Source organism: Podarcis muralis, chromosome 5 (genome assembly GCF_964188315.1).
Source record: "Podarcis muralis chromosome 5, rPodMur119.hap1.1, whole genome shotgun sequence".
Taxonomy (NCBI): domain Eukaryota; kingdom Metazoa; phylum Chordata; class Lepidosauria; order Squamata; family Lacertidae; genus Podarcis; species Podarcis muralis.
The window spans coordinates 95,618,171-95,637,910 of record NC_135659.1 but is presented as its reverse complement, the minus strand read 5'-3'; the positions used below and the strand labels follow the sequence as shown (position 1 = coordinate 95,637,910).

The 19,740-nt window shown below is 48.7% G+C and overlaps 1 protein-coding gene and 1 pseudogene across 2 annotated transcripts in view; both read right to left on the bottom strand.

Annotated features, from left to right (window-relative positions):
• The window catches only part of SAMD10 (sterile alpha motif domain containing 10), a 59,223-nt gene that overhangs the window by 8,065 nt on the left and 31,418 nt on the right, over positions 1-19,740 (bottom strand). Inside the window, exons 3-5 of one of the 2 annotated variants that reach the window (XM_077929386.1) lie at positions 7,863-8,031; positions 2,362-2,502; positions 120-218 (exon numbers count right to left, since the gene is read on the bottom strand). In XM_077929386.1, coding sequence (XP_077785512.1) covers positions 196-218; positions 2,362-2,502; positions 7,863-8,031 — 333 coding nt within the window. In that variant the 3' untranslated portion in view covers positions 120-195. Of the gene's footprint in view, positions 1-119; positions 219-2,361; positions 2,503-7,862; positions 8,032-19,740 lie in introns of those variants that run through there. The other variant, XM_028735467.2, reaches the window with a different exon arrangement.
• On the bottom strand, positions 8,672-19,640 carry LOC114598399 (large ribosomal subunit protein eL33 pseudogene; annotated as a pseudogene).

The window sequence follows — 19,740 nt, the reverse complement described above, 5'->3', positions numbered from 1 at the left end:
GGGGTGGGTGTCGGGGTATGGTTGGGGAGAGCGAGCGCACCAAATACCGCCCCCCCTGGAGCCAGTCTGGGATCGGGTCCCTTCCTAATTTCCCAAGCATGCAATCGAGGTGTCCAGACCTGCGGTCCACACAAGCCATCCGCATCCCAGAAGCGATGCAACTTCACAGTGTCGTGCCGGGACAAGCCGGAGGGGTTAGGAGATGTTCCCAAAAGAGGCTGGAAGAAGGAGGGTTGGGAGCGAAGGAAAGAAACAGAAAAAAGGGAGTAAGTACCAAAGCTGTCAAGGGAGATTGGAGGCGGAGGACACAGGTGGAAATCGTGGCGACGGGTGAATTGGGGAAAGGGATGCCTCAAGCAAGACTGGGGGACAGCACTCCTGGGCCCACCTGGAAGTTGGAAATGAGGTCAAGGGGGAGAGGGTGAAGACACTTGGAAGGTTCTCAGAACGGTTTCCAGCAGACAGATCTTGGAGGCCTCTGGTCCAGTCTTGCTTCGGGAGCAAGACAACTGGGTGAACGTAACGGGGGGGGGGGGGAGAGAGAGCCCAGCTGCAGGGCCCCATCCATGAAGCAGGAACAAGGCCAGGCTGACCCTGCTCCCCTCGTCTGAAGCAAGGCTGAGGGCAAGCATAAGGAGACAACATGTGGAGGGAAGGAGCAAAGGTGTGGGGATGCTGAACCGCGGAGGAAAGAGGAAGAGAAAAGGAATGGAGGAGATTGATGAAATGTGGGAAGAGAAGAAGTAGGAAGGGAGGAAGCAGAGAGGGCGACTAGGAGGAGGCAGCGAGATGGGGAAGGAAGGGGAAAGGTGGGGAGCAGACTCAAAGGATGGAATGAGAATCGAGGGAAGAGATGGAGGGTGAAAGAGAGGAAGATGGCTGGCTGGCGACTTTTTCCCCTGGGCAGCATCACCCTTCCTTGCGGGACCCTCCCTCTCAGGTGGGTTGCAGCAGGTGCTTCCACACAGCAGTTTATGGAGGGGTCGGTGCATGCAAAATTTGTTCAGACTCTTATCTGATGTCATCCTCATCAAATTCCCACCCCCTATTACCGTATTTTTCGCTCCATAAGACGCACCTGACCATAAGACGCACCTGGTTTTTAGAGGAGGAAAGGGGGAAAGCCCCGGTTTTTTGAGGACCATCTCACAGTTGTGCAGCTTCTTTTGCAAAGGGGAAAAGCCCCGCTTTTTTAAGGATGAGCTCAAAGTTGTTGAGCTTACTTTGCAAAGGTAAAAAAAATCCTGTTTTTATGGGGTTGAACTCACAGTTCTGCAGCTTCTTTAGGAAAGGAAAGGCAGCCGTTTCTACAGTTTCCAGACAGATAATCTAATCAGCCAGTCACATGTCGCTGGGGAAACAAACAGCCTCCGTCTGCAGAACATTCAGCAATGGAGGCCTGGGCAAGGGGCCGGAAAGGGAGCCAGCGATCGACCACACATTTGCTCCATAAGACGCACAGACATTTCCCCTTACTTTTTAGGAGGAAAAAAGTGCGTCTTATGGAGCGAAAAATATGGTAGTTTCCAACTTAAAACGGATTTTCTATTTCCGCGGAAAATCAATGAGTAAAAGTCAAAAGATGCTACGGCACCTTTGGAAATGGCAAATGGGAAGGTGAAGGGATGGGGAACTATGGGAAAGGGTTTTTTAAAAAATATATAATACTACGACATGTGGATCTTGCAATAAGACTGCAGGAATAAGCAGCACCCAAGTCCACAACAAACTGCTGTGTGTTGAAGCACCCACAACATCCTGTTTAAACGCTCTTTCAAAGGATGGCTGAGATGCAAATGTCACTTCCGGGCAAGATTCACCCTGATCTGTTGGCACAGAAGCTTGCCGGGAGGTCGGATGAAGTCAGCATTCATCCTGATTTGTTGGCAGGGAGGTTAAACGATGTTGTGCCTGGCAGTTGTTCGTTACCCCACATTTCCCCAGTGCAATTTGCCGGCAGGTTCCCTTATTGCAAAAAGTCCAGTTTGGGGGGCAAAGAGGCTTGTTGTGCAAGAGGCCCAGCTCAGCTTTAACAATGCAACGTGGATTTGCTAGTGCAGAACTGAATCCCACCCAAAACCATCAACAGTCTGAAAGTGCCCCGAATCTCAAAGCTTCACCCCACAAGTCCCAGGCTTTGCAGGTGGAGAAGTAGAATCCATATCTCTTTCTGCTTCCTTTTATCAGAATCTGCCCTCCCCTCCCCTGTCCTTTACCAGTGGCAAGACAGACAGACCCGGGAGGAGCAAGAAGTAACCCCCAGAGGTTATTCGTCTTTAGGCTGACCAACGCAGCAGGCCACTCAAATACAGGGAATCAGGAGTGATTTGGGGACATCCCGCCCCCCCCCAGCCACCGTACCTTGACTGAGGAGCTGTAGGTTGCGGACTTCCTCGCGCACCTGCAGCTGCAGCACCTGTTGGAGGACTTCCTGCCGCTGAGACTCGTGGATTATCCCCATGCGCTGCAACTTCTCCGCGTTCAGCCTCAGCAACGCCCGACCTGCCGGGAAGAAAGCAGAACCGTGAGGAGGAGGAGGAGGGAGAAAGGGCCAGATAAGAGCTCTGCAGGGCGAGTGGGTGGGTGTTCTTCCTGACACCAAGCTTCTGTGCAGAGGGGTTTTATTTTTTGGGAGTAGGGAGCAATCCAGCCCAGCTCCCCCTTGTAGCCTGAAGTGGTGACAGCCCAGGCATAGACAGACCGTTCCGCATACGGTGCGTTGAATCTTTCAACTTCCAAAAATGGGGGGGGGGGGGCGCTAAAATGTTGTAACATGACCTGGGAACTCAATAGGTATTTTGGTTAAATCAGTATTGTTTAGCTTTGCTCGGTAAGTAAAATGTGTGCAACGTGGCACGGAAATCATTAGAAATCATTGCCAAGTACCTGCAGCCATACTCTGTATTTTATAAAGCATTACCTGCCATTTTCATAAGGTAAAATCGAAACGCTTTGGTTTTCCAAAGGCAGTTTCTGCGCTTCTCCATCTCACCAAGCTAAATGTCCAATCACTAAAATGATGGCAGATTTGAATTCTTCACCCCCCAAAATGTATTTTTAAGACCCCTCACTAAAGAAATTTGCAAAATGTAAGCTTCGCCCCTTCAAATGACATGCCCTATTGTTCCCAGAGCAGAGACATCACCTTGCCGACAAAGGTCCGTATAGTTAAAGCTATGGTTTTCCCAGTAGTGATGTATGGAAGTGAGAGCTGGACCATAAAGAAGGCTGATCACCGAAGAATTGATGCTTTTGAATTATGGTGCTGGAAGAGACTCTTGAGAGTCCCATGGCCTGCAAGAAGATGAAACCTATCCATTCTTAACGAAATCAGCCCTGAGTGCTCACTGGAAGGACAGATTGTGAAGCTGAGGCTCCAAGACTTTGGCCACCTCATGAGAAGAGAAGACTCCCTGGAAAAGACCCTGATGTTGGGAAAGGTGGAGGGCAGAAGGAGAAGGGGAGAACAGAGGACAAGATGGTTGGACAGTGTTCTCAAAGCTACCAGCATGAGTTTGACCAAGTTGTGGGAGGCAGTGGAAGACAGGAGTGCCTGGCGTGCTCTGGTCCATGGGGTCATGAAGAGTCGGACACGACTAAATGACTAAACAACAACAACATTGTTCCCAGACTCAACCCAAAATTTTGTGGTGGTTTTTCTACAGCATAAAACAGGTCAAACTGGATGATAGGCAATTCATGTATCTGGGCGTTTCAGATGGCAGCTTGTCAGATACATGTGTGTGCCTATGTGTACATGAGGGGTTTTAACCCTTTCCTCCCCACCCTGTGGCCGTTTCAGAAATCCTTGCCCTCCAGAGTTCTTGCCTGGCGCATGAGGGAGACTGCTGTGACAGAGGCTTCAAGGACTCAGCGTTCATTTTGGGCTACAGCGGGGGGGGGGGTGCAAAGGACTCAACTACCCCCTCCCCATGCCCCACAGTCCTGATCCCGATTCCTCCCCCCACCAACTCACTGATTGCTATTTAACAACAAGGAACAAAACCCCAAACCCTCAAAGTGTGACCAGGGGGGGTGTAGTGGTTCACGTGCTGGGCCAGGACCTGGGTTCAAATCCCCACTAAGCCGCAAAGTGCACCAGGTGATGTTGGGCCAGCCGCTGTCACTCTAACCCGCCTCGCAGGGCTGTTGTGGAGATAAAACGGGGAGGCGGAGGATCGCCTTGCGCACCTCGGAGGAAAGGTGCGACGTAAGTGTAATGAATAAAATGAAATCTGCCATAAAATGATGCTGTGCTGCCCCAACCCTACAAATCATGCAGCTTGGAAGGTATTTCTTTCCTGCAATGGGGTTTCTCTCTGTTTCTCCAATCTACCTCCTGCATCAAAACACATTTTATTTCAAAGGCTCCTCTGTGAGCACTGGAGGAATGTTGGAACAGATTGGTGCATCCTCCCTAGAACGCAAGATTTTCCCATCAGCCCCCTCTCCTGCCATCCAGGCTTTGTGAGCGGAGGGATGTTATAAATCGCTCGGCCCACCTCTCCTGCGGGTACAATTGCTAATGCTTCCTTTATTTCCAATGCAAGGGCTTGAGCGAGCCGTTCCATTAGTGTTTCACCAAACCCTCCAAGGCACGCGAGGCTGAGGGAGCAGCCTTTGTGACTCCCAGGGAGAAAACACCACAACTTCGCTCCCTTTCTCTTCCCTTTCTTCCTCTCTGCCTCCCAAATCAGGACACAGATACGTTACCCTCTTCTAAGCAAAGGTTGGGGTGAGGGGAAACACAGGCAGTTTGATCTGTCTGCCTTTCTTTGGTTGCAAACAAACACACACACCCCAGACGGTGTCTGTGCAGTAATTATTGGCCCTGGCTACTTTCTCTCTTGCTTGTAAAATATTAATCCAGCAACTTCACTTGCTTGTCTGCTTCATGTTCTCCTGCAAAGATCCTTTTGTTCTCCAGATCAAGCCGCCCTGGCTCTACTATTTTCTGTCAGCCTGGAAAACCCAGAAAGGATGTCACGCTGAAAGGCTGCCGCAAGTACCTACACAAGGAGCAATTAATGCTGCCTGGCAGAACCGGCCCCAAACCTTTTGACGCCTGAGGCAAAGGACAACAAGATGGCTCCCCTACTCCACTTTCACGTTCAGAAGGTGACTGGGCCGAGAGCTGACTCAAACTTCCATGCTGGCAACAGGACAGTAGCATCCCTGAGGGCTGCTGGCTGGGGCAGGGCACTCCTGCCTCTGCCCACCAACAGAAGGGAACAGTCAACGAAGCAGTGCTGCTGCCACCCCTCAGCTTCTGCCGCCAAAAGCGGTTGCCTCCCTCTGCCCAATGGCTGCGCCGGCTCTGTTGCTCGCCTGTACATATGTGACAAAAGGAGCGATCCTCTAGGCAAGAGCGTGAAAATGCTAAGTTCTGGACAAAGAATCCAATAACCTTTAGACCGTGTCAGAGCCAGAGAAAATATGCACCCCTCCCGCCGTCCTGAGATCCCATTGGCTGCTCCCCGACTCATCCATCCACTGTTTGCCGAAGCATGCCAGATTGTAATATAGCCACTCTCCTAAAAACTTAGCGCCACAGCATTATATTATATTTTCTGAGAATCCTCCAGAAAAACAATCTCTCAAAGGACCTGTTGATGGCATTTTACCATTGTACTGTGTATTAACTTATGGTCTCTCTGTGTGGTTTGGGAGCTGCACGGTCAGGGAAAAAACAATGCTGTCCAGGGTTGTAAAGACTGCGGAGAGAATAATTGGGTGCACTCTTCCCACCTTGGATCAAATCTATGCTTCCAGGTGCCATAAGAAAGCTGCAGAGATAGCGCAGGATAGTGCGCACCCCGGAAATGATCTCTTTCAGTTTCTGCCTTCTGGAAGAAGGTACAGGGTTATAAAGACTGGGACTAGCCGCCTGAGAAACAGTTTCTACCCAAATGCACTTTTGGTTTTAAACGCATTGTAAGAAGAAGAAGAGAAGAAGAGTTTGGATTTGATATCCCGCTTTATCACTACCCAAAGGAGTCTCAAAGCGGCTAACAATCTCCTTTCCCTTCCTCCCCCACAACAAACACTCAGTGAGGTGAGTGGGGCTGAGAGACTTCAGAGAAGTGTGACTAGCCCAAGGTCACCCAGCAGCTACATGTGGAGGAGAAGGGAACTGAACCCGGTTCACCAGATTACGAGTCCACCACTCTTAACCACTATACTACACTGGCTCTTGTAAGGAGTCTGTATAGGAGTATATTGTATTTAAAAATGGGGTATCAGAGTTTTTAGGGGGCTAACCAGGCTGGGATAGCAGGCTTGTTGGGTTTTGAAGGTCTTCTGTAGAGTTTTCAATTTTGTTGTTCTGTATGGGACAATGACAATAAAGATTATCGTATCGTATTATCTAGAAGCATGCCTGTTCCCAGTTGCTTAAAGCACCCCTCAATACTTCTTATTTTTCTGCTAGGTGACACCCGTGGGATCCTAGCTGGCGTACTTCAACAGGACTCCCATGGCTTGTGGACAACCCTTCCCGGTCTCCATGCCGGGTAGTCGATAGGAGCCAATTCCTAAGGCCAATACCTTTCAATTCCTGTAATCAATAAAGTTGTGGCCTTTTTATGCCCATTAACCTTAAATAATGTGTCCGGTGTCTTCATTTCACTTGGGGGAGGGGACTTGCCACGCAACTGGCAGCCCCTCACTCTTCTTCGAACACCCTCCCTTGTGGAGTGTTCCCTTAGCCTCCTCTCTTCTCCCCTCTCCTTGGGAGTCCTCCCAGCAGCTGCCACCCTGGTCCCTGACCTGCCCTGCCTGCCCCAAAGAGGTGTCTCCTCACAGTGCCCCACAGAGGTCTGGGAAGCACCCCCTGGCCAGCCCCAGAGGCACCATTTGCCTGGGGAGCCAGGGCTGCTGCAACAAACAGCTGTGCAAGGCTTTGGGAGGCAGAGGTGCGAGAGGGCATCAGAGGAGGGAGGGAAGGAAAGAGGGACAGAGGCCAGTGTTGCCCGCGGCATCCCTGACCATCATTCAAGGCACCCCAAGGTCCCATGGCACATTGGTTGAAAACCATTGTGTGTGTAGTTCCTCGTGAGCCTTGCTAAAATCTGCATTTTGCAGATTGAAAGACCTACATTGGCCCCCAGTACGTTTCCGAGCACAATTCAAAGTGTTGGTGCTCACCTTTAAAGCCCTAAACGGCCTCGGTCCAGTATACCTGAAGAAGCATCTCCACCCCCATCGTTCTGCCCGGACACCGAGGTCCAGTGCTGAGGGCCTTCTGGCGGTTCCCTCCCTGCGAGAAGCAAAGCTACAGGGAACCAGGCAGAGGGCCTTCTCGGTAGTGGCACCCGCCCTGTGGAACGCCCTCCCACCAGATGTCAAAGAGATAAACAACTACCTGACATTTAAAAGACATCTGAAGGCAGCCCTGTTCAGGGAAGTTTTAATGCATGACATTTTAATGTATTTTTGATCTTTGTTGCAAGCCGCCCAGAGTGGCTGGGGAAGCCCAGCCAGATGGGCGGGGTACAAATAATAAATTATTATTATATTATTATTATTTGCTGTGATATTTCGTCTTGCTTTATTCCAGGCTTCCTCAACCTCGGCCTTCCAGATGTTTTGAGACTACAATTACCATCATCCCTGACCACTGGTCCTGCTCGCTAGGGATCATGGGAGTTGTAGGCCAAAAACATCTGGAGGGCTGAGGTTGAGGAAGCCTGCTTTATTCCAAACTTCCCCTCCTCGTCAACGAATGATTGTTACAATCTTGTGCCTCAGCACTTTTTCTGCGGTTGTTATCCTGACAACGAAGCCCAACCGCCATGTGTTACAGAGCACCCCTTTCTTCCGGGGAGCCTCCTCTTTTGGGGAACCCAGGGAGGCTCGATTACCTGTGATGGCATGATGGGAAAAGGCCTCCACGTAGATGAGATAATTGTGCGGGCAGTGCTTTTTGAGCCACTTGCACACATCCTGCTGTGTCCAAAGCACCACCGGCTTGGTCAGGCTCCCGAGCGTCGGGCTGGTGTGGTAGATGCCGTAGTGATCGTAGGTCCGGACCTGGTGGGGTTGAGGAAGAGGGGAAAGAGACAAGAAGCATTAGCGAGTCTCCTGAAGGCTGTCACAAGTCAGTGGTGCCTGGGACCTCAGCATCCCAAACAAGATCTTCTAAGCAGCCGCACAAATGATGGTTCCTGGCAGCGGCCAGGAAAACTGCAGCAGGGATAATATTATGAGTTTGGGGGCTGGTTAGTCTGGATGAAACCCCGTGCCCCTTCCCAGACCTGCAATCCTGTATCTGTGAGGGTAGAATATGTAAAGTTAAAGCAAGGCAAAGGACCCCTGGACGGTTAAGGTGACTATGGGGTGCAGTGCTCATCTTGCTTTCAGGCCAAGGGAGCCAGCATTTGTCCTCAGACAGCCTTCTGGGTCATGTGGCCAGCATGACTAAATAGCTTCTGGAGCAATGGGACACTGTGACGGAAGCCAGAGCACATGGAAACACCGTTTACCTTCCCGCCGCAGTGGTACCTATTTATCTACTCGCACTGGTATGCTTTCAAACTACAAGGTTGGCAGGAGCTGGGACAGAGCACCGGGAGCTCACCCTGTCACAGGGATTTGAACCACGACCTTCCAATCAGCAAGCCCAAGAGGCTCAGTGGTTTACACAGGTAGAATGTGTAAGAGGAAGCTTGCCAATGCAGTTGCAATTTTATTTTCACTCTAAATTTCGACTCTAGGTGGATGCAGCGTCACTTGGATCCTGTGTCCAATGGCTTTGGCAGGTAAGTTGGAGCAGAACTTTGCTCGTACCATGTTGCTGCTTCCCCCAGATTACTTTGGTTCTGTTGGGTTTGCCACCAGGAGTTACAGTCTTTTGTTTCTGCTTTGTACACATAAGCTCATTTCTTGCCCCAACAGAATTCTGTCTCAGTACAGGAATAAACCCCCTCTGTTTTGAGAAGAGCTGTGTGCTCTTTCTGGTTTCAAGGACCTTGCTTGTATCCAGCAAAAATGACCCTGGACCACAGCCCGCCAGTCAGGGTGTCGTCTTGAAGTCCTGTTCCCTTAGCGATAAAGCCACTGGAGTCCCTTTGTCGATGTTGTGGCTTTGGCTGGCCTGGCCTGGTACTATTTATTTACTGAATTTATTTATTGAAGTTGTATCCCACCCTTCATCTGTAGATCTTAGGGCGGTTTGCAACTTAAAAACACCCTGCAAAATACAAGATAAAAACAAGAACGAACTATTATTATGATTGGTGACACAAAAATACAGAAGTTCCTCTACCACTCTTCAACTACTACAGTGGAACCTCAGTTTTTGAGCGTCTCAGAAGCCAAACGATTCGGAACTTGAATGCTGAGAACCCGGAAGTGAACGCTTCCATTTTCGAACGCGCCTCAGAAGTCGAATGGCTTCTGAGGTGTGTTTCTCCGTTTTCTCAATGGAATTTGCTGACAGTCTATCGCGCCTTGGTTGTCAAATGTTTCGGAAGTCGAACAATCTTCCGGAACAAATTACATTTGACAACCGAGGTTCCACTGTACAGTGGTACCTCTCGTTGCGAACAGGATCTGTTCCGGAGCCCTGTTCGCATCATGAGCAGAACGCAACCCGCGTCTGTGCGTCTGTGGCTCGCGAGTCACCGCTTCTGCGCATGCACGTGACGTCATTTTGAGCGTCTGTGCATGCGCCGTAACCTGTTCCGTTACTTCCGGGTCGCTATGGGATGCAACCTGAAGAGACGTAACCTGAACCGAATGTAACAAGAGGCATGACTGTACTTGTATTTAATTGCTTTAAGAAGATTCAGGCCAAGATTTGGCCCCCACGCGGAAGGTGCTGGCCACTGGGGCTGCTGACCTGTGCTTCTGCCACCAAACCCTGAGCCAGCCATTTCAGAGCCGCTATTCCCTTTCCACAATCCCACACGGCAGCCCTCTGTCCTTTTCCGAACGCTTCCCCTCCCTGGCATTTCACTATTATGCAACTGGTACCACCTCACTGCTCAAGCTGGGCTGTCACTTGGCATCTTCTTCCACCTCAGAGCAAAGTGTCTGTGGCATCGCTGGGTAAAACCATCCCAGGCGTCTGCGGCTCGGCTACTTAAGAATCCAATTACGGGAAATGCTCAAGGCTGCAATGCGCTAGCCGTCTCCCCACCCTCTCCGGTACCAGTTTCCACTTTTCTCCTCCGGGTTTTTATTTTGTCACGGGCTCTGTTCGTCATGGAAATGGGGTTCTTCACCTTAGATAAATATATATTTCATTGTCTCCTCCTTGGTCCTAGGATATCAAAACACCGCCTGCAACAAGAGGGTGTAGTAGCAGGGATTACGAAAATGCTGTGGGCAGCAGGAAATGCGCGCTTCACAGAAGAGAAAGGGGCCGTGTTCAGGCCCTACTCCAAAAATGGGCAAAACACCTACAGCTCCCATCCAAGAAATTCAAAGACTATTTAGCTAAATATGTTAAGATAATTTAAATAGAATTACTTGCAAGTATCAGGGATGGGGGTGGCGCTGTGGGTTAAACCACAGATCCTAGGGCTTGCCGATCAGAAGGTTGGCGGTTCGAATCCCCGCTATGGGATGAGCTCCCATTGTTTGGTCCCAGCTCCTGCCAACCTAGCAGTTCAAAAGCACGTCAAAGTGCAAGTAGATAAATAGGTACCACTCCGGCGGGAAGGTAAACGGCATATCTGTGCACTGCTCTGGTTCGCCAGAAGCAGCTTAGTCATGCTGGCCACATGACCCGGAAGCTGTACGCCGGCTCCCTCGGCCAATAAAGCGAGATGAGCGCCACAACCCCAGAGTCGGTCACGACTGGACCTAATGGTCAGGGGCCCCTTTACCTTTACCTACTTGCGAGTATCAGATAGACCTAGTATTTAAATATATGATGTTTTAGAATACTATGTTAAAATGAAAAGAAAGAAAGATGTTAATCAACCAAGCAAATTCTACGTAAAAATAGTTTTGGAAAACTGCTACAATGATTTAGATGGAAACTCAGTCAGGGGGACTCGAGGAAGTCACCCAACAATGTTAACAAAAGTGGAATTATTACAGTTAGGATAAATGTTTGTTTGTTTTTTAATGTTTTCTTTTCATGTTTGCGGATTTATGTGTCATAAATTTGGAAAACTAATAAAAAAAAATTGGGGGGGGGGGGAACCACCTAAAGCTCCCCAAACAAACGGATGCAAAATCAGGATTCTCCCCCACCAAAAAATAAATAAAAAATCAGGGAGTCCTCTCCCAAGGAAAAAACCAACACCACCACCCTTCATTTTCTTTTTTTTTAAACTAGGAAGAGTAGGAGTCCTTGGAGGAGGTCATGGAAGGGGAAGACAGAAAATCGCCTGATATTGAGTCAGATTTATTAGTCTATTTAGCTCAGTATTGCCAACACGGAGAGCAGTGGCTTTCCAAGGCGTCAGAAAACAGACATTCCCAGTCCTACCTGGAGTGAACCTGGGGCTTTCTTTATGCAAAGCAGATGCCCTACTGGTGAAGACACCGTGTTAGAGACCTGAGGGATACAGCAAGACATGGAGCTGCACCTAAATATTGCTGTCTTAGAAATGGTCCATTTCCCAGTGTGTGGCTCGGATCGTCCTGTTGAGATGCTTGCCAGACAGGGACCTATTTGCAATGCAGCCTCTCATGGCCTGTGAGGGAGGGAAACAGGGCTGAGGAGAATGTGGGTGGAAGGGTCGTTCTGGGGCTTTAGTAATCTATTCAACGTGGTCATGTATCCTGCCTTTTAGGGTACAATTCCCCCACAAGGCGGCTTACAAGGGAACCCATAAATACCGTTCATCAAGACCAAAAAAATGTACAAAACAGACCGGTAAGATAGAAAGAGAAAGAGAAATCCTTTCTCTTTTGCTCTGTGGACAGCAGTTGTGGCAGTCCCACCACCATTCACGAGAGGGGGTACAGTGTAGAGGGGGAGGTTTGTGCTAAGATGGGGAGAGGAGTTGCCATCCAATGAGAGAAGGGGATGTGATTGTCGGGAGCTCAGCCTACACTCAAGTAGGACCCTGGCAGAGACACATGCCCAATTGGCATGTTCCCTCCCTCCTGGTCAATCGTTCAGGAGCTTCAAAGGCTTTCTTCAGCCCGAACATCACAGCGACCGACGCCAACTGACACCGGCACACTTAGGGATCCGCAGAGTCTTCCCAGCTTGCGTAACAGACCCCAGCAACTCAGCATTTTGGCTAATCTACTTTATTTACCTATAAACACACACGGAGCACTGCAACATGGCTCCCTCTCTCTCTCTCTAACATCAGACAGCAAAGAGAAAAAGAACAATAGTCCCACTTCACGGAACACAGTAACACAAACTTCCTGTCTCCATCACTTCCCACTCTGTGGAGTCAAAACACATACCGTCATGTGAAAGACAACAACCCCATGACTGCAATCATGGAGCAGGAATTCTAACAGTGATAGGGGGCACTGACAGAAGAGATTTGGGTGGGGCATCCATTTCTGGGCAATTCGACCATGGAATGGACTCCCTTGGGAAGTTGTGGACTCTCATTCCTTGGAAGTTTTTAAGCAGAGTTTGGGTGGCCATCTGTCATGGATGCTTGAGTTGAGATTCCTACATTGCAGGAGGTTAGATGAACCTAGGGGTTCCTTAGAATTCTATGATTTCACATGCCAGCCATCTAGTTCCTTGGGCTTAGCGGGCTGGTCACATGAAGCACAGGAAGAGCTAAGTCTGTTCTTGACTTTATACTTGTAAACTGCTTAGGAACTACCCAGGCAAATAAGCGGTATATAAATTAATAAATTAATAGTTAAAGCTGTGGTTTTCCCAGTAGTGATGTATGGAAGTGAGAGCTGGACCATAAAGAAGGCTGATCGCCGAAGAATGGATGCTTTTGAATTATGGTGCTGGAGGAGACTCTTGAGAGTCCCATGGACTGCAAGAAGATCAAACCTCTCCATTCTGAAGGAAATCAGCCCTGAGTGCTCACTGGAAGGACAGATCCTGAAGCTGAGGCTCCAATACTTTGGCCACCTCATGAGAAGAGAAGACTCCCTGGAAAAGACCCTGATGTTGGGAAAGATTGAGGGCACAAGGAGAAGGGGACGACAGAGGACGAGATGGTGGGGCAGTGTTCTCGAAGCTACCAGCATGAGTCTGACCAAAGTGCGGGAGGCAGTGGAAGACAGGGGTGCCTGGTGTGCTCTGGTCCATGGGATCATGAAGAGTCGGACATGACTAAACGACTAAACAACAACAACAACAAAATTAATGAATAGTAACAACTGTGACTCCAATGAGCTTGGAGCAGTTTGAGCATCAATGGCTGCCTCCACTGCCCAAGGCAGTAGATCCTTGCTGGGAATCGCAAATGGATCGAGTGCTCTTGTGCTCAGGTCTTGCTTTCAAGCTTCCCACAGACACCTGGTTGGCCACTGCGAGAATGGGATGCTGGGCTGGACAGGCCATTGCTCTGATCCAGCAAGCTCTTCTTGCATTCATATGAGCAGCTTGGAGAAAGAGCTAATACAGTGGTACCTCAGGTTAAGAACCTAATTCATTCTGGAGGTCCGTTCTTAACCTGTAATCGTTCTTAACCCGAGGTACCACTTTAGCTAATGGGGCCTCCTGCTGCCGCCGCGCCACCGCCATGCGATTTCTGTTCTCATCCTGTGGTAAAGTTCTTAACCAGAGGTACTATTTCTGGGTTAGTGGAGTCTGTAACCAGAAGCGTCTGTAACCTGAAGTGTCTGTAACCCGAAGTACCACTGTATTGAATGGTTTCTGCTGGGGATGTTAGCCTTCAAAGCTTCACATTTTCAAAAACATTGGAAATACAGTGGTACCTCGGTTTACAAACTTTAATCTGTTCCGGAAATCTGTTCTTAAACCAAAACCGTTCTAAAACTGAGGCGTGCTTTCCCTAATGAGGCCTTGCACCACCGGCGCCCTTCCACCATTCAGATTCCGTTCTTAGACCGAGGTAAAGTTCACAAACTAGGACACTACTTCCGGTTTTGCGGAGTTCGTAAACTGAATCATTCGTAAGCAGGACTGTTCTTAAACCGAGGTACCACTGTATTGTATTCCTCCCCCTCCCCCTTTAGCCTTGTTTTCAGATTATAAGGAACCCACGGTGAGCCTCTAGGAACAGGCGAGATACAAATCTAACTCAACCGTCCATCCTGAATTCATTCCAAGAGCACATGTGGGGCTTTCAAACCGCAGAATTTAGGGAATGCCCCCCACATAGTCCCATCTACTCCCCCCCCACGCCCCGTTTGGATAATTGCGGAACAGCATCCCAGCAATCACAGAGGCCGCCGTGCTGGTTTTAATCTTCTTGGCAGACAAAAGCCACAGCTTGTTAATAAGAGGCAACGTTTAGGATGCGTTAAGCATCACGTTCCGGATGATTTGGAAATCTGGAAAATGAAGAGCTATTAAGAGCTGGCTTCAGCGTGGCACTGACAGCTGAACAGCAGCCAACTCTGGCCGTTGGAGTCCCAAGCCTAAACCCTCCCCTTTTCCTTTTTCAGCAACAAGCTGTTCAGGGACATCGGGCTCAAGGGAAGGACTTTGTGAATAACTGCACAGCAGCACAGCAGCCTTGGATCAGGATCTGCCTTTAATCCCAACCTGAACAGGATGCCGACTTGCTTTCCGTTCTCTCTCAGTTTTCTCTTTCCCCATTTTTTTTACCATGCTCCATAATAATACAGTGGTACCTCAGGTTACATACGCTTCGGGTTACATACGCTTCAAGTTACAGACTCCGCTAACCCAGAAACAGTGCTTCAGGTTAAGAACTTTGCTTCAGGATGAGAACAGAAATCGTGCTCCGGCGGCGCAGCGGCAGCGGGAGGCCCCATTAGCTAAAGTGGTGCTTCAGGTTAAGAACAGTTTCAGGTTAAGTATGGACCTCCGGAATGAATTAAGTACTTAACCTGAGGTACCACTGTAATAATAATAATAATGATAATAATAGTAGTACAGTGGTACCTCAGGTTACATGCGCTTCAGGTTACATACGCTTCAGGTTACAGACTCTGCTAAACCAGAAATAGTGCTTCAGGTTAAGAACTTTGCTTCAGGATGAGAACAGAAATCGTACTCTGGCGGCGCGGCACCAGCTGGAGGCCCCATTAGCTAAAGTGGTGCTTCAGGTTAACAACAGTTTCAGGTTAAGAACAGACCTCCGGAACGAATTAAATACTTAACCCGAGGTACCACTGTAATTTATTATTTATACCCTGCCCATCTGGCTAGGTTTCCCCAGCCACTCTATGCGGCTTCCAACAAAACACTAAAATACAATAATATATTAAACATTAAAGGCTTCCCTAAACAGGGCTGCCTTCAGATGTCTTCTAAAAGTCCGGTAGTTGTTTACCTCTTTGACATCTGGTGGGAGGGCGTTCCACAGGGCGGGTGCCACTACCGAGAAGGCCCTCTGCCTGCTTCCCTGTAACTTGGCTTCTCGTAGCGAGGGAACCGCCAGAAGGCCCTTGGCACTGGACCTCAGATTTATTTACTTTCTAAAATGCATTATTCCAAATTGGATTTCATATGGAGTTACTTGGATCTCCTATTTAATTTTTAGTAGTTTTTTGAGGGCCGCCCTTGGAGGCTATTTCAGAGGGAAGGTTGCAATATCAGTTTAAATGGGGTTGCCATATCCCCAAAAGTGGGTCAAAGTTGTTGAGATGTAATAAATAATTATTATTATTATTATTATTATTATTATTATTATTATTATTATTATTTATTAATTATACCCTGCCCATCTGGCTGGGTTTCCCCAGCCACTCTGGGCAGCTTTCAACAAAATATTAAAATACAATAGCCCTTCAGATATTAAAAGCTAAACAGGGCTGCCTGTTTAGATGTCTTCACGTCAGATAGTTGTTTATTTCTTTGACACCTGGTGGGAGGGTGTTCCACAGGGCGGGTGCCACTACCGAGAAGGCCCTCTGCCTGGTTCCCTGTAACTTGGCTTCTCGCAGTGAGGGAACCGCCAGAAGGCCCTCGGCGCTGGACCTCAGTGTCTGGGCAGAACGATGGGGATGGAGACGCTCCTTCAGGTATTAGAAAGAGTATTGAAAATGGGGCTTGGGTCTAACTGCCCCAATAGAGTCGTGAAAACAAACCACCACCACCACCATCGAAGGTGGCAAAAGAGTAGCAATGGAAGCTCGTGTAAGGAGCAGCAGAGACAGAGGACAAAGGAATTCAGAGAAGGGGTGATAAATGAAAAACGGATCTCTCAGGGCGACTCTGTGGACCTGTAAACCAGAAGCCAAGCAGAGATTGGAAGTATCAGGGCCCAGGCAGCGCTCAGAAGGTTGATGGCGTTTGACATGCATTGCACCACAGCCAACTTTCCCCATGTGTGAACATTGGCTAATTAAGCACACCCAATTAAGGAGCCGCCGCAATTAGCACAACAGGCATGTCAAGACCTGCTGCCCTGCTTAATGGCTTGTCCCTCAGAGATGCCAAAAGCCAGGCAAGTGGAGATTGAGGCCAATTCCCTGCCCGATTGACCACGGGGCTGATTGGCCACGGGGTCAACCCAATAATTCCTAAAGATCTGCGCAAGGGCTTCTGTCAGGCCTGGCGCAGTCTTGCGGGGAGCCAGCGGCTTTGCCAGTCGCGTTGTCAAGATTGCAACAGGGCTGGAATACGCATCTGCCCGTTCTTCCTCTGCAAAGGGAAACTAGGTGCGTCCTATGGGGCAGTGCGTCCTATGGGGCGTAAAAATGCGGTATATCTATATCTATAAACATATATATCATACCGTATGGGAAGGGAGAACAAATAGGTCTGGGGTCATTCCATGCATCAATATAGCGTTTAACATTCTGCATGGATTGGGATATCATTGATGCTAACCCTTAGGATCTTAATATTCTCAACAGGTAGTGATATTTATATTTCCCTAAAAATCAGAATGTGGTACCTCGGGTTACAGACGCTTCAGGTTACAAATGCTTCAGGTTACAGACTCCGCTAACCCAGAAATAGTACCTCGGGTTAAGAACTTTGCTTCAGGATGAGAACAGAAATTGTGCTCCGGCGGCGCAGCAGAAGCAGGAGGCCCCATTAGCTAAAGTGGTGCTTCAGGTTAAGAACAGTTTCAGGTTAAGAACAGACCTCCGGAACGAATTAAGTACGTAACCAGAGGTACCGCTGCACAAGTTTAACAAGTGTCAGGTTAGCTCAGCAACAATCATGTAAGTGCTTCTATTATTGACACTACCCCTTAGGACAGGTATGTCAAATGTCTGTCTCAGGGCCTTATCGAGCCCGCCGGTCGGGGTTGAATTCAGTTTATTTCCTGGGGTAAAATCCTAAAAAAGCCGTAACAACTTCAACTGTAAAAAAACCTTCAACCTCCAAAAAAGCTCAACAACTTCAATCCTAAGGTTAACAACTTTGGTTGGCCCTTCGCTTCATCAAATCTGGCCCTCTTTGAAAAAAGTTTGGACACCACTGCGCTTAGGATCTTAATATTCTCAACAGGTATGGAGTGGGTGTGTTATTGGGTTGTTGTTTTTATTTTGATTATATATATATATTGTGGTTTTCATGTTGATCTTTTCTGTGAACCGCCCTGAGACCTCCGGGTATAGGGCGGTACAGTGGTACCTCGCAAGACGAATGCGTGGCAAGACGGAAAACTCGCAAGACGAAAGGGTTTTTTGTTTTTTGAGCTGCTTCGCAAGACGATTTTCCCTATGGGCTTGCTTCGCAAGACAGAAACGTCTTGCAAGTTTGTTTCCTTTTTCTTAACACCGTTAATACAGTTGCGACTTGACTTCGAGGAGCAACTCATAGAACGCGGTGTGGTAGCCTTTTTTGAGGTTTTTAAAGACTTTGGTGATTTTTGAAGCTTTTCCAAAACTTTCCCGACACCGTGCTTCGCAAGACGAAAAAAATCGCAAGACGACAAAACTCGCGGAATGAATCAATTTCGTCTTGCGAGGCACCACTGTATATAAATTCAATAAATTCAATTAATAATAATAATAATAATAATAATAATAATAATAATAATAATAACTCTTTCCCCTCTAACAACACTCTCCTTTTAAAAGGCTGCTCTGAACTTCCTTGCTGCCCATGATCCTTTGTGACATCACATGGACACTGGCGCACAAACCCTCTGCCCATGCTCCAAAGGCAAGTACCAGCATGGCACAGCAATTTGAGCGTTCAATATGTACATCCCCCACAACCCTTTCCGTTACCCTCTTCTGCCCCCTTGCCCGTTTCTGCTCATTTTTGTTTGTTTGTTTGAGTCAGGGAATATTTGGGGAGGGAAAGAACCCCCTTGGCTTGGTCCCACCTTCAGAGTCTCTAAGCGAATCCGATCTTTTTCTGTTTTCAAGCATGAAGAGCAGGCTTTCGAATGTGTAGCACAGAGCACATGCGTGCCTTTAATTCCTGGACAGAAAAGAGGAAATTGGTCCAGAAAATCTGCGCCCAAGAGTGACGGCATCCTCCCTGGAAAAAAAGACGCTGAGCCCACAGCAACTTTTATCCAAATAACCCTCCTTACTTCTGAGTAATAGGTACCCAGGGCAACTAGCAATTTCCCCCAGACCAAAGCAAACCGCGCATTAATCTTGACGCTAAGTCTCTTTCTTGCAAATTGGCAAACGGTCTGGATTTTGCCGCTCTCATCTCCCTCCCTTTCTCCACAACCCAAATTGGCATACATTGCCTCAAACGTGACCCATAAATGGAACAGATGCAGAGACTGGCACCTGGAGGCAATTTTTCAGCTGGTTTAAAAGGAAGCTTTTTTCTTTTTCTTTCCTCCGTATTTTCCTTCCAGGCCGAAGGCAGCCAGTTCTGCATTTCAAGCCTCTCGTCGTCCCCCACCCAACTCCCCTGCTTCAGCGCCCCTCCCGCAAAAGATGGAAGATTCAAAGAAGGATGTTAGGGAGGGAAAGCTCTGTTTCCGAGAAGGAAAGGAACAAAGGAGCTGGTTTTGGGCAGGTATTTCTGGGGCTTAATTCTGACTGAAAGGCCACCTCCGTAATCCCAAAAGCAGGAGGCTGGTCTTGGCTTCCTTTGGGTCGCTGCAGATGTGCCAAAACGGCTTCAAAGAATCTGTGCCACACCCTTAAAGCATATGGCTTTCCTCAAAGAACACTGGTTTCTTAAGGGCCCTGGAAATGGTTGCTGCGCGGGAGGAAGTAAACTACAGTTCCCAAAATTCTTGGGGGGAGGGATGGTGCGTGTTACAGACCACCCCAATCTCTGAGCAGTGAGAGATTCCAGAGGTTCTCTTATTTAGGGTTCAGTTTCTTTGGAATGAAGGTCAGCGGAGAGCGCAATGTCTTTAGCATAGATGGTTTTAGTGACACATATGTTGTTGTTTAGTCATTTAGTTGTATCCGACTCTGTCGTCCCCTTCTCCTTGTGCCCTCCATCTTTCCCAATATCAGGGTCTTTTCCAGGGAGTCTTTCCGGGGCAACGGTCGTGAATTCTGCCATTGGATAGCTTGTACGCATGCGCCCACACCCCTCTGTATCCTGCAGCCAAGAAAGCAGGGAGTTGCAATCTGGTTTCCAGAGCATTGCCTACCCAGACAGAAACACGCACAGTGATGTGTGCTGCAGAGAGGCCTGGGGGCCGCATGTGGCCCCCGGACCCTTTTCAGCGCAGGCACACGGCATGTGGGAGAACAAGCACCAGCGGGTCTTTGGTTCCTGCCAAGGGATGGATCCCGGAGACATTT